The sequence below is a fragment of the Tachysurus vachellii genome, chromosome 22, assembly GCF_030014155.1.
Source record: "Tachysurus vachellii isolate PV-2020 chromosome 22, HZAU_Pvac_v1, whole genome shotgun sequence".
NCBI lineage: Eukaryota > Metazoa > Chordata > Actinopteri > Siluriformes > Bagridae > Tachysurus > Tachysurus vachellii.
Window position 1 is genome coordinate 15,133,621 of NC_083481.1, and position 17,802 is coordinate 15,151,422.

Below are 17,802 nucleotides of genomic sequence, written 5' to 3' on the forward strand. Positions count from 1 at the left end.
TATCATTTTACATTTAAAACTTACTGCTAGGTTAAATTTTGAACTTTGATCAACATACTGTAGAAGGTGTGACCCAGGATGATGTTTTTCATGCAATCTGCTCACCTTCCTGCATATTTGCCTTGCTAATCATGTGTGAAGGATGATTCTGTAGGCCAAGCTGGAGTTGTCGGTCATCCTGAAAGCAAAAGAGGGCCACATGTGAAGTGTGTGTGTGTGTATATGTGTGTGTATGTGCACTCTGCCATTAACCTGAGTGAGCAGCAGGTTGTGCAGAGTGCTGATGAGTGAAGTTCTGGGTCAGAGAAGCTCACAAAATCAACCTTGAATTGCATGATATTACGGCTTCAATCATGGCCACCGTTTTCCATGGAAACAGCAGTGACTCTGGACATGGAGCACAGTGTATGATGGCATCTGGGATTTTCTTGTGGACTTACTCAAATTTAGAAAATAATAGATTTACTTTTAGAGCAAAAATAAAAAACAACAAAACCAAAAAGCACAACAGTAAAACTTTAAATAAAAACATAAAAGCGATACCAAATAAACACAAACTAAAAACAACAAACTAAATATAATACACATATAAAAACATGACTGAAAAACACAACACGACTAAAAACACACATTAACTAAAAAGAGAAAAACTAAAAACACAAATTCATAACAAAACTACAAACATAACAACAAAACTAAATACACAAAACAAAAATTAAAAACTTGTGAAAAAAACTAAAAAATACATAAGGGAAAAAAATAAAAATACAAAATAAAAATTAAAAACAAGAAAAATATATAAAAAATGCAATTTTATCACTAAAAACAAGAAAGCAATCTAAAAATATAACTTAAAAACTAAAAACCTAAAAAACATATATAAAAATACAATTTCAAAACTAAAAACATAAGATAAAATCTAAAAATGCTATTTCAGATATAAAAACATAAGGAAACACACAGCAGCATTAAGTATATACAGTACGTAGTTAAGGTTCTTACTGAACATCTCATAATGTTGTGTCCACTCATGTCCTGACATGTTTTATTCTTTACTTTACACGCACTTTATGGCTAATTTGTTTCGTTGTGATTTCAATCAGCTCTCTATAATTATATATATTTCATTGCATTTGAGTGACTTTATTTTGACAGAAACTGCAGAAAAATATGTTTCCATATTTTCCATCACCAATAGTTAAGAAAACGAGTTAATAACAAGTTAACAGTTAATAAGTTAACAAGAAAAAAAAAAGAATTCCTTTTGTTTTTATTTTAACGAGCGTGTTTCCTGTTATCCGTAGGCTAAGCTAAAATGATTCCTAAATACTCTAACGGTGTAAAAATGAACACGTTGCCCAGTTTACTCCCTTAACAACCCCTTATGCGACTTCCATATTCTGCCTTATTGCGTGTCAGAGTCTTTAATTGTATTTTAATTACATATATCTCTACTTACTCGCTCTCTAATGCAATTCCGATTCCCTTTACAAGTCTCCTTTTATTAAATAAGCGATCAGATCTCTACCACTTTGGAAGCTTGGAAGCCGTCCTGCAGCGTCGGGGTAATTTCAGCCTGATCCGAGATTATCCCAGTGTCTAACAAAATACCCAGTGTGTGTGCTGGTTTGAAACCCGGCGTTCTTTTATTTCACTACAAACCCTCCTTTATCAGCCGCATTGCCTGTTTTTTTATTTTTAGAATAATCATATATAAAGTATGTGTATGTTTTATGGTTCAATTGCAGAGTTTCATTCTTCTTTAGTTCTTGGGGTAAGTAAATCCCGCAGGTTCTGTAATTAAACCCCTCGTGTTCAGATCTCTGATTCTCACCCACCATCTTGGGGAACGGCAGTGTAGAATTTAGGACCTGTTTTAGTCTCAGTACAGATTTTTACTGATGAATTTCTCAACCAGGATAAATGTGTCATGCTCCACTATAATACATATCTTCGCTGTCAGGCGGAATCCTCGTATCTCCAAAACCGTTATTTTTCAGGAAATTAAAAAAACGCTGTACCTTATCTGCAGTGCACAGGGTTTAGTCCGCGTTACAGTGGATTGTCTTGCGCTAAATTCCTGTCCTCAGACGAGTACCAGAACTAGCGGGGGTCAAGATTTTTTTCTTTGAGCCCAGTGTTTTGAAGACATTTACCTCAGAAGAAGTGTTGATTCGTTGCGACTCTTATTAAGGAGAAATATGCCGTGAAGCTCTCCCACGGAGTGAGGAAGAGGTGGACAGTTGAAGTGTCCAATGGAGTTATGAGATTTGCGCTCAAGCTATTTTCAAGACTTTAGATTGGTTAATAACTTGTAAAAATAACAGACCCATGTGGGGACTGACTAATAGCATCGATATGTGAAAAAATATGAAATTGACCAAATTTGGACATACGAGGTTTCCGCCCGACAGCGACGATATATAATATTTGATCAGAAAATGTTAGAAATCAAAGTTGTCATGACAGTAATGCAGGCAAACATACTGGATGTGTGACTAGTGGAATTTCTGATTGGATGAAGTATCCATGCAAAATAGATATGGATTTTGATTAGATGTAATCACCTCCTGCTTTGCTGAACTGTCCAGCTCAACAAATTGTGTATGTGTAACATGACTTCTTCTGTGCTGTAAGTTGGCACATGAAGCATTAAGTGCATTAAAATTCTGAGTTTAAAATATCTGACCTTAACATATGACATATTCCAACTCTGACTGGACAACCCAGTCCACCGTCTCCAACTCCTGTCATGCACAATCAGAAGGTTGTGAGTTCATATCCCAGGACCTTGTGCGAGGCCCTTAACCCTCCTTCTGGATAAGGGCATCTTCCAATTGGCAACCGAATGCCTACAGTATTGTGTCCTACAAACATGGCTACACCGACCAGACTTCACTTCCCAGAATACACACACACTCAGTCTCTGAATTTCCAATTTCACACTTTCTCACAGTTACGCTGTGTTTACAACAGACTCTCACTCATTCACACACTTACATAAGCAAAGCCCTTTTCTTACATGTTTACAGTCCTGACATTGACCTTATTTCTGCCTGTGGTTTGGCATAGCTCTGTTTATCCTGCTTGCTGATCCCCATGACACTTTGTCTAGTGTTTTGAGTTTTAGAAAATAAAGAAAAGTTAAAAAAGAAAAGGAAAAAAAAAAACTGGATGTGCCTCATCCTCTTGCATCATGTGACATCCTTTACACAGTACTGTGATTTATTATTTTTTTTTTTTTTTAGTATTTTTCACCATAGTCTTGGTGACTCATAGGAATCTACTCAGGAATATCTTATTATAGAATATTATTTCATCCTCCGACTAAATAATCATAAATAATTTCCCCTCCATCACCAATGCACTCAATGTATTAATTGTTATATTGTATTTTTTATTATTATTTTTTATTTTCTCCACTTCACATACACGGCAGCAGCAGCAGCAAGTTTGAGAAGTCATTTTTCTTCAGCCGATGTTCACCACTTTGATGTGACTCCTCAGGACTAAAAGCATTGTTTTTTTATTTCCTCAGGCTTAATCACTTAGACAGCCTGGATCGATATGTGAGGAAGTCAGAAACTTTTTTTCTTTTGTTTTGTTTTGAAGGTGTGAGTGTGTGTGTGTGCGTGTGTGTTAGTGTGTGTGAGTGTGTGTGTGTGTGTGTGTGTGTGAGGCACTTTGGATTCATTGCAGTCAGGCTAACAGACTGCTCATATCTCTCAGCGTGTGTCTGTCAGCATCTGCTTTGACTGTCCAAAGCAACTTTATTAAGTGTTAAGACATGGCACTGGATTGTCTGTCTGTCTGTCTGTCTGTCTGTCTGGTCTCTACACATTTTTATGCCATTTCTTCTTCAGTATCGCAAAAAACTCAGCGTGATGCCTTCGGATGTAGTGTAAAGCATTACCAGTGCACTCAGGGTAAGGCGTTCAATTTTAAGGTTGTACGTTGTGTAATTTCTCCGGCTTCCCTGGGGTGCGTGATGGGACGATGAGTTCCAGAGTCCCCTCGTTCCAGCCTGGGTCACGTCCGCTAAAGTATTGACATTCTGGCCCTCGTTCTTGCTCGTCAAACTGCAGCCTGAACTCTTGCTCTACACCAGGTCATTCTTCCTATTCTCAGCAGTAATCGTTGTATTAAATATCACCCTACAAGCCGATTTTAATTTCCTGGCAACATCGTTTTGCCCGACGGACAAACGTGCTTGCTACCGTAATACGGGAATTGCGTTTATTTCGTACCTGTTTTGTTTGATTTTGTTGTTTACATTTGCTTGTTTGTTCACCTTCTTCCTCAGCCCATCTAATCTAGCACTTCGGTTTTCCCACTGCATAATGCGAAGCAGACGGAGGCCGCGGACCGACTTCTGTCTGGCAAACTTGACACAAATTCAGCATTATCCTTGGCAAAAAGAAATGAAACGTCACGATTCGAGCGCATATGTTTTCCCACACAAGCACGATTGCATTTGCAATGTAAAGGCAATCTCCAGGACGCATTACAGTACATGCATCTTGAACCCAGAGACAGAGAGACAGATCAGTCAGTGTAAGTGGTCAAATGACTGTTATGATGGATAATAAAAGGACCAGAGTGAGGTTTATTATTTAGTCAGAACCGCAGTTGTCTGGGAGAAGGTGTCGGATGAGCTCGGGGTGTAGGACGGGACGGAGAAGTCGGACGTGAAGAATGCCTTTCATTACAGAAATGATTGAATATGTTACACAGGGCATGCCGAAGGAGTCGGTTTATTTTTATATTCAGATATTTAGATTGGTTATTATTGAGCAGTTTCGCCGAGTTACAGTGCTATTAGTCTTGATTCCGGCTGTCGCACGGTGGCGTATGGAAACGGCTTTATCTCATTTGGAAATCAAATGGAGTGGAGGATGATTGGTTCCCTCCAACTGTGGCAAGGAGAAAATGTCCATCTGCTGGAGTAGTTAAGCAGCCCTCTGCAACCAACTGACGGATTGAATTAGAAATGTGCACTCGCCTCTCTCATATCGCTGATAGGAATATAGAACTGTCACAAGTCCAGGCGATGTAGTTACACAGAAAATGAGTCTAGGGGTAAAAAAAAATACAAATCTCAAAACCGACTCCTGTGCAAGGGAAAACATTTAGAAAAATGAGTTCTGCTTAAAAATAGGACACATTTCAATTAAGGGATTTATTATGACATTTCTAGATGTACTTGCTTGGTCACGTGACTATTCAGAAGCTTTTTCACCTTTTGTTGTGCGTTATACTGTAAGTAAGCAATAAAACACGACAGGGTGTGTCATTGTTAGGAAAACAATCCACAACACCGTTATGTAAGGTGACCCAATGTAAAAATGAGGCACTCGTAATTAATTAGTGTGTTATTTTCTTATAACTCCATCTTCTGAATTGATTTATTCCTCTTATACCACAATAATATACTAAATGAACAACATTCTTCTTGTTCATGTGCGCTAAACTGGATATCTACACAACACGGCACAGCACCGTATTATTTCATAACAGTATGAAGAAATCCATATCGCGTTTCTAACATTTCCAGCACAATATGTTTCCAAATAAAGAAACAGATCCCAAAGTATCTGCTCTCTCTTTACAGATCGTCAGCTAGCTGGCGGTGTTATAATATTTGTGGTTTTTAACTGTTTATAATTATTATTCCTCTCCTATAGCATGAAAAACACTTAATATAGAAACTTCTGTAGGTATTTATTCATTTATTTATTTATTTATTTATTTATTTATTTATTAGTCCATGCCAGTTCATGATAGCACCGCTAATATATTAAAAGGAGCACAAGAGAGTATCGTCTGAATATTTGGATTACAGATGAAACAGCTATTAAGAGAAAGTGATTCAACACCTTTTCCTCTCCGAACCAAACGGCGCTGGGGAATAAAAGACTTTCCATTAAGATGCAATAGAGATTTGATGCGTTTGATCCAGCGCATTGGTTTCGGTCGTATGTCAGTTTTTTTTTTCTTTTTTACTACCAATGCATCAGCGGTACAAAGTCAATGTGCTCTTCCTCTTAACTGTCTCAATGAATCTAACAAATCACTCTGAGCCTTAAAAAGCTTTGCAAGGAGCACAGCCCTAAATGACAGCCGTTGCATTTAAACCTCTGACATCAAACTCTCTCTCTCTCTCTCTCTCTCTCTCTCTCTCTCTCTCTCTGCTCCTCTTCTGCCTCTCTTCTTGTCTGTTCTTTTTGAAACCGAGCCCTAATTTCTCATCCCTGGTGACTGCTCAGTGGCGGCCTGCAGCGGAGAGGAAGACATCCGTTAATATGATATCTGATTTCCTTCCGCCAAGCCGAACATGAAAGCAAGGGAGACTGATCGTTTGCGCCACGCTCGCCTGGCTCACGGGTGCCCATTGTGCCATGAATGCAGCAATGTAATCATCTTCCTCCAAGAGCAATGGCCCGGTGTTTAATGCCTGTCATCCGAGGTGATGATTCGCTTTCATCCAACTCCCAAGTTAGCGGCGTCTCTCTTCTACCTCCCTGACGAGGCTGTGCGTAATTATTTTACAGATTTATGACAGCAGTAATATATTAATATACAAGCGTTGGAGGGTTGTGTGGGCACATTTGATGAATGCAGAGGTGAAACACAGTCATAATGATGTGCTGGGAATATATATTACTTCGGTTAACTTGAAATGGCTGAAATGATGATCGGAAAATATGGTAGTTGTTTGCTTTGTTGCAAACTACAGTACACTTTAGACCAGGCGCTTGCTCAAAAAAAAACATACCCTTGCTCATTTATGCAATTATACGGACAGCTAATCATGTAGCCCGTGACAGTGTGCATAAATAAGTATCACGGACGTAAAAGTCAAGCGCTTCAGTTAGTGTTGTATGAAACACAAGTCTGGGGGGGATTTTTGTGACTCGGACGTCATCGTGGCAAGGTGGTTTGGAGTCTTTCAGAAATCACAATAGTCTATACTGTATAATGAGATGTAGGTGGAGATGCTTTGTTGAAAGAGGTCAGAAGAGAACAGACAGATTTGACAAGAAGGCTATGGTTTAAAAATAATTCACTATTTACTGACACGGTGAACTAGGAAAATATCAGCAAGAATCAAGGGGAAGGTGTACAGGACAGTGGTGAGACCGGCCATGCTGTATGGTTTAGAGACAGTGTCACTGAAGAAGAGACAGGAGTCAGAGCTAGAGGTAGCCGAACTGAAGATGTTGAGGTTCTCTTTGGGAGTGACAAGATTGGACAGGATTAGGAACGAGTACATCAGAGGGACAGCCCATGTTGGACGTTTGGGGGACAAAGTTAGGGAGGCAAGATTAAGATGGTTTGGACATGTTCAGAGGAGGGAGAGTGAGTATATTGGTAGGAGAATGTTGGACATGGAGCTGCCAGGCAGGAGGCAAAGAGGAAGGCCAAAGAGGAGGTATATGGATGTAATTACAGGGAGTGCAGAATTATTAGGGAAGTTGTATTTTTGAGGATTAATTTTATTATTGAACAACAACCATGTTCTCAATGAACCCAAAAAACTCATTAATAGCAAAGCTGAATATTTTTGGAAGTAGTTTTTAGTTTGTTTGTAGTTTTAGCTATTTTAGGAGGATATCTGTGTGTGCAGGTGACTATTACTGTGCATAATTATTAGGCAACTTAACAAAAAACAAATATATACCCATTTCAATTATTTATTTTCACCAGTGAAACCAATATTACATCTCAACATTCACTAATATACATTTCTGACATTCAAAAACAAAACAAAAACAAATCAGTGACCAATATAGCCACCTTTCTTTGCAAGGACACTCAAAAGCCTGCCATCCATGGATTCTGTCAGTGTTTTGATCTGTTCACCGTCAACATTGCGTGCAGCAGCAACCACAGCCTCCCAGACACTCTTCAGAGAGGTGTACTGTTTTCCCTCCTTGTAAATCTCACATTTGATGATGGACCACAGGTTCTCTATGGGGTTCAGATCAGGTGAACAAGGAGGCCATGTCATTAGTTTTTCTTCTTTTAGACCCTTTCTTGCCAGCCACGCTGTGGAGTACTTGGACGCGTGTGATGGAGCATTGTCCTGCATGAAAATCATGTTTTTCTTGAAGGATGCAGACTTCTTCCTGTACCACTGCTTGAAGAAGGTGTCTTCCAGAAACTGGCAGTAGGACTGGGAGTTGAGCTTGACCCCATCCTCAACCCGAAAAGGCCCCACAAGCTCATCTTTGATGATACCAGCCCAAACCAGTACTCCACCTCCACCTTGCTGGCGTCTCAGTCGGACTGGAGCTCTCTGCCCTTTACCGATCCAGCCACGAGCCCATCCATCTGGCCCATCAAGACTCACTCTCATTTCATCAGTCCATAAAACCTTAGAAAAATCAGTCTTCAGATATTTCTTGGCCCAGTCTTGACGTTTCAGCTTGTGTGTCTTGTTCAGTGGTGGTCGTTTTTCAGCCTTTCTTACCTTGGCCATGTCTCTGAGTATTGCACACCTTGTGCTTTTGGGCACTCCAGTGATGTTGCAGCTCTGAAATATGGCAAAACTGGTGGCAAGTGGCATCTTGGCAGCTGCACGCTTGACTTTTCTCAGTTCATGGGCAGTTATTTTGCGCCTTGGTTTTTCCACACGCTTCTTGCGACCCTGTTGACTATTTTGAATGAAACGCTTGATTGTTCGATGATCACGCTTCAGAAGCTTGGCAATTTTAAGAGTGCTGCATCCCTCTGCAAGATATCTCACTATTTTTGACTTTTCGGAGCCTGTCAAGTCCTTCTTTTGACCCATTTTGCCAAAGGAAAGGAAGTTGCCTAATAATTATGCACACCTGATATAGGGTGTAGATGTCATTAGACCACACCCCTTCTCATTACAGAGATGCACATCACCTAATATGCTTAATTGGTTGTAGGCTTTCGAGCCTATACAGCTTGGAGTAAGACAACATGCATAAAGAGGATGATGTGGTCAAAATACTCATTTGCCTAATAATTCTGCACTCCCTGTAATGAGGATATGAAGCTAGTAGGTGCAAGTGTTGAGGATGCAGAAGACAGGGATAGGTGGAGAGAGATGATTCGCTATGGCGACCCCTGAAGGGAAAAGCCGAAAGAAGAAGAAGAAGACTGACACGGTGAGCTGAAAAGCATCTCAAAAGACAGTCCACTTAACCTTGAGGTAGATGAGCTACAAGAGCAGAGGATCACCTCCTTCTTTTTCGCTCGTGTCACTGAAGGACCAGGTCACAAAACCGTATCATCGAAAGCTGGAAAAAAGGTTGCCTGATATTTTTTTTGTCCATTCTGCGATGCTTTTCATTCAGTCATTGTATGTCATAATAATCTTTTTAAAATACTCGCGTAGTCGAATCAAATATATTCGGTTACACCGAACACGCATGAATCTTCTCACAACACAAAGAGCTCAAACTGAATGAATGAAGACAAGGCCATTGAGATTTGCTCAATTTCTATATTGAAAAGTAAAATGTCCATAGAAAAGGACAGAATGCGATCAACGTCCATAAACTGAACCAAACTTGTCAATTCATACAAAAGGTACGAATTTGCAAGCATGAGACGATTGCGGTGTTTTGGTAATCACATACTGTAGAATGTTCTCTCCTCAGAATTCACAGTGTAGTAGATTTCGTATCTCTAAAGACCTGTAAGGCATTTGAAGCATCTTTTCCTTCCCTTTTCACTTATAAGTGCCTCGTTGCTCCAAATTGCTAAAAATCTTGATTACTTGAAGGCCAGTGGATTTTCAAGCTGTTTTTGAAGCGAAGAGTACTGTATGCTTCCTGACCTTTCTGTTTCTGTGTTATTCAGTATATCGAGGTGAGACACATTAGACTGGTTAGGCTGCGAGAGGAAATAAAGTGAGGCTGGTGGACCCTAAATGACCTGCAGGGGCAGTTAGAATCACCCAGACACCTTCTCATGTTTGTGCACTCACATACTGTGGCCTTTCAATATGAAATTAAAGTCATAAAGTGAAAGTATAAAGAATATATCTTTTCCTGGAACTTTTTCACTGGGTTACCAAAGCATCAGAACAGGCAAGAAACCGTGCATGATATAAATATGTATGAAACTACTCTAATGTTTGATATATCCTGATGCCATACTTCTGGTTGGAGTTTCGTCATATGGTGGTGCACACTGCTGCTGGGGATGGCTCCACGTGGACAGCCCATGACCCATAGTACTGCCGTGGATACAGTAGAACCACTTGCGGACGTCTTTGAACTTTTGTTGTTTCAGTCAACTTTATGCTCAGGTCTTCATCACAGAACGTCCTAAGACCTCAGCAGAAAGGAACTAGTGTTAATTTAATAAATGAACTCAAAAAGTGGGGGGCACGGTGGCTTAGTGGTTAGCACGTTCGCCTCACACCTCCAGGGTTGGGGGTTCGATTCCCGTCTCCGCCTTGTGTGTGTGGAGTTTGCATGTTCTCCCCGTGCCTCGGGGGTTTCCTCCGGGTACTCCGGTCTCCTCCCCCGGTCCAAAGACATGCATGGTAGGTTGATTGGCATCTCTGGAATATTGTCCCTAGTGTGTGATTGCGTGAGTGAATGAGAGTGTGTGTGTGTGCCCTGTGATGGGTTGGCACTCCGTCCAGGATGTATCCTGCCTTGATGCCCAATGACGCCTGAGACCCAATGACAGGCTCCCTGTGACCCGAGGTAGTTCGGATAAGCGGTAGAAGATGAATGAATGAATGAATGTCCGGCGTCATCCCAAATGAGGTTGGGTTCCTTTCTAAGGCTGGTTCTTCTCAAGGTTTGTTTTTTATATCTCAGGGAGTTTTTCCTTGCCACTGCCGCCTCAGGCTTGCTCATTAGGGATAAATGTGGGGGATAATTTTGAATAAATTTGGTCATTTTTATTCTACATTTTTATATTCCTTGTGTGCCCTGTGATGGGTTGGCACTCCGTCCAGGGTGTATCCTGCCTTGATGCCCGATGACTCCTGAGATAGGCACAGGCTCCCCGTGACCCGAGATAGTTCGGATAAGCGGTAGAAGATGAGTGAGTGAGAGAAAAATTGTAAACGCTCCCGTTCATATGTGCTAGCGCTCAGCGTTACTGATCCATCTGATCAGGTTTATTTGAACACACAACTGACACTGTGACTCTTCTGTTTTTCTGGTATAACTCATTCCCTTTCCTGTAAAACTCCTGTTTTAACAATGTCCATTGTTAAAAGCACTATACAAATAAATGAATTTGAAATGATGTTTCAGGTTTCCTAACTTCCGCCATTGACAGGAAGGCTAAAATAATAAATATAAATATGATAATAATCACACTTTATGAGCACGGTGAGCAAAAAAAGCATCTCGGAAGGCATAGTACAGTGAATCATGAGGTTGGTGAACTACAAAAGCAGAAGACCACATCAAATTTTGCTCTTGTCAATGAAGAACGGGACTCCACGTGATTCTCATACAGTAGCTCCTTCATTTTAAACAGATTTAAAACGTGTGCTAAATCTTGTAGCTTTCTAGCTTTCTTTCCTGAGTGGTAATGCTTGTCAGGATCGGCCAGTCCGTATTTCTTCTCGGAGCCACCGATATTCTAATAGTTTGTCCTTTACTGTGCATCTGTTTCATTTTGGTGTGTGTCTTCTATTCTAAACCAATCCAGAACAATAAGCGGTTCAGATTTCCTTTTAGTTTCTTCTTTCAGTTTACAAACGTAAACAAGAGAAGGTTCAAGTCTTCATTATTAACAGTGTTAATTCTAAAAGCTTATATTCAAGTTATCAAGCTATTGGCAAGGCTGAAGATTCTTGGACATGCTAGCAATATGAATATTATTCCTAAGTTCAGAGGAAAGTTAGCCAAGAATCTATTTCCGTAATGATGGAATAAACTGTGGAACGGAATCTATAAAATCTTCATTTACACAGCTCTATTACAGACAACAGCAGAAAATGGTTAAAACTCAACTATTAATTTTTTTATTTAAATTAAAAGCCAATGTAACACTAGCAATTAAACCTTATTTATTGCCTCATGTTTATGATTATAGACAGTCTGTTTCTCCATCTGGCTCAGAATAAGAAAGATTTGGGCAGCTCTGGTTTACAACAACGCGGACAACATGAATTGCTGTTTCACACTTTAGCAGCAGGATAACGATTAAATTACTTTGCGAGAATAAAGAACTTAAGATGCGTCGTCAAAACACAAAACTGTGAAAATGTAGTGAAACAAAAAAAGTTAGCAACACTGCTTTACAGGATTTCCTGAACACTTTAAGAGCTTGTTTTAGTTTAATTGATGTTAAGGATCAGTTAAGTGTTAAAGTATGTAATGGTGTAATGTTTGGGATGTGGTAGCCTAGTGGTTAAGGTGGTGGATTAACAATCAGAAGGTTGTGAGTTCAAATTCTATGTCTACCAGGCTGCCGCTGCTGGGCCCTTGAGCAAGGCACTTAACCCTCAATTGCTCAGTTGTATAAATTAAAAATATATATATATATAGAAAAATGTAAGTCGCTCTGGATAAGGGCGTCTTCTAAATGATGATGTAAATGTGTATTATTACATCACAACATCTTTGTTGTTTTCTGAGCTGGAAGTTCATGAAGTTCATCTAAATTTCCTGAAAATCATACAAAAATGAAAAGTGTTTTCTGGTCCTGTTTATTTCTTTACAAATTTCCAAGTAATATTTTCTGATCAAAAGTTGATGAGGTCACATTGAAAGTATAATCATTTTAACTAAAGCATTTCTGGTTTAAATATTATAATTATTCTTTTAAAAAACGAATTAAAATCATGACACAGTTTTTTTGCCAGAAAAAAAAATCTTTTCGAAGAGTTAACTGAAAATTGGAATTACTTCAAACCCAAATTTCACACTAAATTAAAGCATCTTTCTCCACACCAAATGTGAAATTTGAGGATGTGGAGTTTTTCCTTGACCGACCGCTCCTGTAGATGTGTTAGTGTGTCCCTTAAGGCCGGTCGAGCGTTTCCGTGACTTGCGGCCTGATGAAGTGGCGGATTTGTTCTGCACCGCTCAGAGGGTGGCCAACGCCGTGGAGAAACACTTCAGTGCCTCCTCCTTGACTATCGCCATCCAGGTAAATATTTCCCTCACACACTTGCTCTAAAACTAACCTTAACCCTAGTCTCACAATCAAGAAAGTGTGAAAATAGTAGAATATATGGTTTAAATTAAAAATTGGATTTGGTGTAGAGACTTTATGATATCCAAGTGAAGTCTAATTCTTTTCCATTTGATTTATTTAAGAGGAAATTAATTGTGAATGGGGGGGCACGGTGGCTTAGTGGTTAGCACGTTTGCCTCACACCTCCAGGGTTGGGGGTTCGATTCCCGCCTCCGCCTTGTGTGTGTGGAGTTTGCATGTTCTCCCCGTGCCTCGGGGGTTTCCTCCGGGTACTCCGGTTTCCTCCCCCGGTCCAAAGACATGCATGGTAGGTTGATTGGCATCTCTGGAAAATTGTCCGTAGTGTGTGATTGTGTGAGTGAATGAGAGGGTGTGTGTGCCCTGTGATGGGTTGGCACTCCGTCCAGGGTGTATCCTGTCTTGATGCCCAGGCACAGGCTCCCCGTGACCCGAGGTAGTTCGGATAAGCGGCAGAAAATGAGTGAGTGAGTGAGTGAGTAATTGTGAATATTCTAGGGGTCAAGGGTGGCTTAGTGGTTTGATTCTACTGATGGCTCTGACTGTGCGGGTGGAGTTTCCATGTTCTCCTTGTGCATTAAGGCCCCTATATATTGTGCCTCGAGCTCTCTTACATAGGCTTCAGCCTCCTGATTTGTCTAAACTGTATTATTTTTTTCAAGCCCATTACATAATATGTCCAGTTACATAAAATATATGAGCCCCCTTCCTTTTTTCTACACTTATTGCCATTATGGAACCACATTTTTATTCTTCATTTCACTTATCTTTTTTACTCCACAACTGAGAATCCATCACTGATAATGGTCTAACTAATGGATTCTGTTACCATGGGGAAAAAAAAAGCATTCGCACGAACACCTTTAGCAAAGTATTGTTAAAGGAACATAACAACTACATGTCATTATAATCCATTTCCACTGTCTATTGTTCTTTTACATCCGTCTTTCTGTTCTTAAAGGCATTCTTAAAATAAAGTCTTAGTTATTTCACATGCATGGAGAACTAACAGGAGAATACCACCTGCTGGAATAATATATTCACGAGTGTGTCGGAGAGAGACAGAGAGAGAGACAGAGAGAGAGACCGACAGACAGAGATAGTACCTTCATTTTGCATAACCTTTGATATTTATGCTAATTCCAGATGGTTTCTCTCTCGCTGTGCTACGCTGCCTGACAAAAGAAAATCATTTCACTTATCTGACGAAAGGCTATAATCAATATACCTTCACTCAAAGGCAGTACGACGAGATTGGAGATTAGATGTGTCTGCTTTCTGCAGATTGTCCCAGGCTTCATGGTACCCACAGTTCCCAATTTAAAAAAAAAAAATAAAAATAAAAAAATAAAAGTTTCCTTGCTGGAGTTCTTTAATTTTCTTGTGAAAACGACAAAAAAAAGGTCTGGGAAATGAAAAGAAACAAACGTGTTTATTGTGACCCTGTGGATTTACATCCCAACCCTGTGGATAAGGTTATATTGTGATTTGTGAGCTCTACATCTTAAATTGTTTGTTCTTCAGAAAAGGATTTCTATTTGTTTTAGGGTTCTACACAGAACCTTTAAAAGTTTCCCAAGATGAACAAACCAAACAACCGTTTAGGTGAATGAAGGAATGTTTCTATTTATTAGAAGTACAGTACAGCTCCTCAGGGGTTTTTTGGCTAGTTGGCTAAAGGGCTTATGTTTATTCTAAGGTTCTGCATGGAACCTTTACGAGTTCCCCATATGGAAAACCCTAATAGCCTGTAAGGGGGTTGAGGAGAGTTCTTTTTATTGAAGAACAGTCGAGATTTACACTCTTAGAAAAAAGGTTCTAGGGTTCTGCATGGAACCTTTAAGAGTTCCCCCATATGGCCAACCCAAAGAGCACCTACAGTAAGGGGGCTGATGGAATGTTTTCTTTTATGAAAGTACACCTCTACACTCTTAGAAAATTGGTTCCCTAAGGGTTAAAGGGGTTTGTATTTATTCTAGGGTTCTACAGGAACCATAATGTTCCTCAATAGAAGAACTCAACTCAACACATGAAGTTCATCTAATGGTTTCACAGGTTTCTACTCCTATTTGTGTGAAGGTTCTAACTTCCAAGGGGACAATTGAAATAATCTGTAAGGGTGGTTGGTGATAGCACAGTTTTAATTAACATGTAGCTCTGAACTCCTTCGGGGTTTAGTCTGTAGCTCACTAAATGGTCTGTGGCTTTCCACTTGATCTGTATTGAATCTTTAAGAGTTCCTCCACAGTGAAAAACTGAAGAGCCCTTAAGGCTGGTTAATGGAACTTTTCTACAATTAATTACAGCTCTACAATCTTCAAAAAAGGATCCTCAAGGATACTTTGAATAACTTTCCAAAGACTTCTGTTTGTTTTAGAGTTCTACCTGGAACTATTATGAGTTTCCACAGCATAACAAACCAAAGGGCTTTAAAGATGGATGAGTTTTAAGAGTCCCTGCAGCATGAAATATCAGAGCCCTTTGGTGAGCTTTCCAAAATACACTTAATTGGACTTTTTTACACTCGCCAGAGGTTTTCTATTTCTGTTAGTTCCAGGGTTCTACACAGAACCTTTAAGAACTCCATCAAAGGACCAACCAAACAACCCTTAAGGATCCTAGACATATATTTTATTAAAGTGCAGCGTTAGATTCTTTGAAGAAAGGTTCCTCAAGGGTTCTTAATAGTTAATGGTTCTTAGACTTCTTCTAAAGCAGAGCTCCTTATTTCCCATGATGGAAACCATAAAACCTTAAAGTGTATATGATATACAAAACTTTTCCTTCTTAAGAATACATGCTTGCTTAAAATTAGAGAAGGTTGGCTTAGATAAAACTGTTTACCAACTGAGTCTACTTTTAGAAAAAGGTTTAAACCCTCTGGAACTCTGTGGAGGAACTTTTAAACTCATAACCATCTGAAGAACCCTTGAAGAAATATATAAATGATCCTGAAACCATGTTTTTCACAGTACACACGATACTGACTGAGATCAATGCAGTCCTTGAGGTTCTATATAAACATGTGAACCTTTTCTCAAAAAAAAAAAAGGTTCTACAGTATATAGAACCCTTGGAGAGCATTGAATTTAAACTTTCATTTTAAAGTTATGCAATATTTCAAAGAATGAGGAAGGTGAAATCAGGTGAAGGTATGAAGAAAAGAACAATAGTTAAATTGCGGAATTGTTTAATCAAACGTATACATTTCTTCAAATAACAATGTTTTTTTGAAATATATTTCTTTTCTAACAATAAAATAAAAATGATAAAGAACCATCTTACCCATTGTTTTTTGTTTAATGAACCCTTTAATTATCCTTGTACATAAAGAAACGTTTTAGGGTTCCATATATGAACCCAGTGAACCATTCATTTTAATAGTATGAGGTTTTAATATGGGGGGCACGGTGGCTTAGTGGTTAGCACGTTCGCCTCACACCTCCAGGGTTGGGGGTTCGATTCCCGCCTCCGCCTTGTGTGTGTGGAGTTTGCATGTTCTCCCCGTGCCTTGGGGGTTTCCTCCGGGTACTCCGGTTTCCTCCTCCGGTCCAAAGACATGCACAGTAGGTTGATTGGCATCTCTGGAAAATTGTCCGTAGTGTGTGATTGCGTGAGTGAATGAGAGTGTGTGTGTGTGCCCTGCGATGGGTTGGCACTCCGTCCATCCTGCCTTGATGCCCGATGACGCCTGAGATAGGCACAGGCTCCCTGTGACCCGAGGTAGTTCGGATAAGCGGTAGAAAATGAGTGAGTGAGTGAGTGAGTGAGTGAGGTTTTAATCTTCTGTTAATATTCTATTAAGGCACAGGATTCATGTACCTTAATAATCTGTATGCACTAGAAGAGAAGTGTGTCACCCAGTTTTAAACCCAGCTGTCACTCAATGAGTTTGTTTCTTTTCATGAAAATTAAAATGTCTTTTTTTTTTCTATGCAAAATCGGCACCAACTCCGATATTTAGGGAGATCTTTACCAATTGTATTCACGATTTATCCACATTTCAGGATAAATCACAAATCCGTTTCACAGCTCCTCAATTCCTACAACTCCTAAATGTCCTCACAACTTTTCCAGAACTTGTGACAATCTCTTGATTGTCAAATATGTGTGAAATAGACCGAACAGTAAAACCTCACTTCAAAATTCATGAGGTGCCACAGCGGTGACACGATTCATTTGAAATTAAAATGCTGCTGAATTATTGAACAGGATACTTCCATTTCGAATTCCAAACCATTCCTAATTATCTTCTTCTGTTCCCAACAGGACGGACCCGAGGCCGGACAGACGGTGAAGGTAAAGCCATAATAATGCGCTTCTTTTAAATTTATCATGAGTTCTCACTGATGCTTAGCTTGTATTAAATAATCATTGTTTTTCATTTGGCGGGACCCAAATCCGTGGAGTGCGTAAATTTTTTATGGAGTTCTTTTAAAATGCTTTGTCTATGTCTATATGGGTGAAGGTTAGAATGACAGACTGAAACAGGAAGAGTTTTAGGATGAAAGTCTTTGCTAGAGGCTCACATTATTTCATACTCCTTCCTGGTTGCTCTGTTACAAATTGTAAAAGTTGCATTTTCATTTGTTGTCTCAGGAATACAATACTAGGGTTAGAGTTATCCTACAT

The 17,802-nt window shown here is 39.6% G+C and overlaps 1 protein-coding gene across 4 annotated transcripts in view; it reads left to right on the plus strand.

Annotated features, from left to right (window-relative positions):
* The window catches only part of fhit (fragile histidine triad diadenosine triphosphatase), a 251,569-nt gene that overhangs the window by 188,259 nt on the left and 45,508 nt on the right, over nucleotides 1–17,802 (plus strand). For all 4 annotated transcript variants that reach the window (XM_060858129.1, XM_060858131.1, XM_060858132.1 and 1 more), the window contains 2 exons: nucleotides 12,959–13,104; nucleotides 17,440–17,469. In XM_060858129.1, the coding sequence (XP_060714112.1) occupies nucleotides 12,959–13,104; nucleotides 17,440–17,469 (176 nt within the window). The remainder of the gene's footprint in view (nucleotides 1–12,958; nucleotides 13,105–17,439; nucleotides 17,470–17,802) is intronic.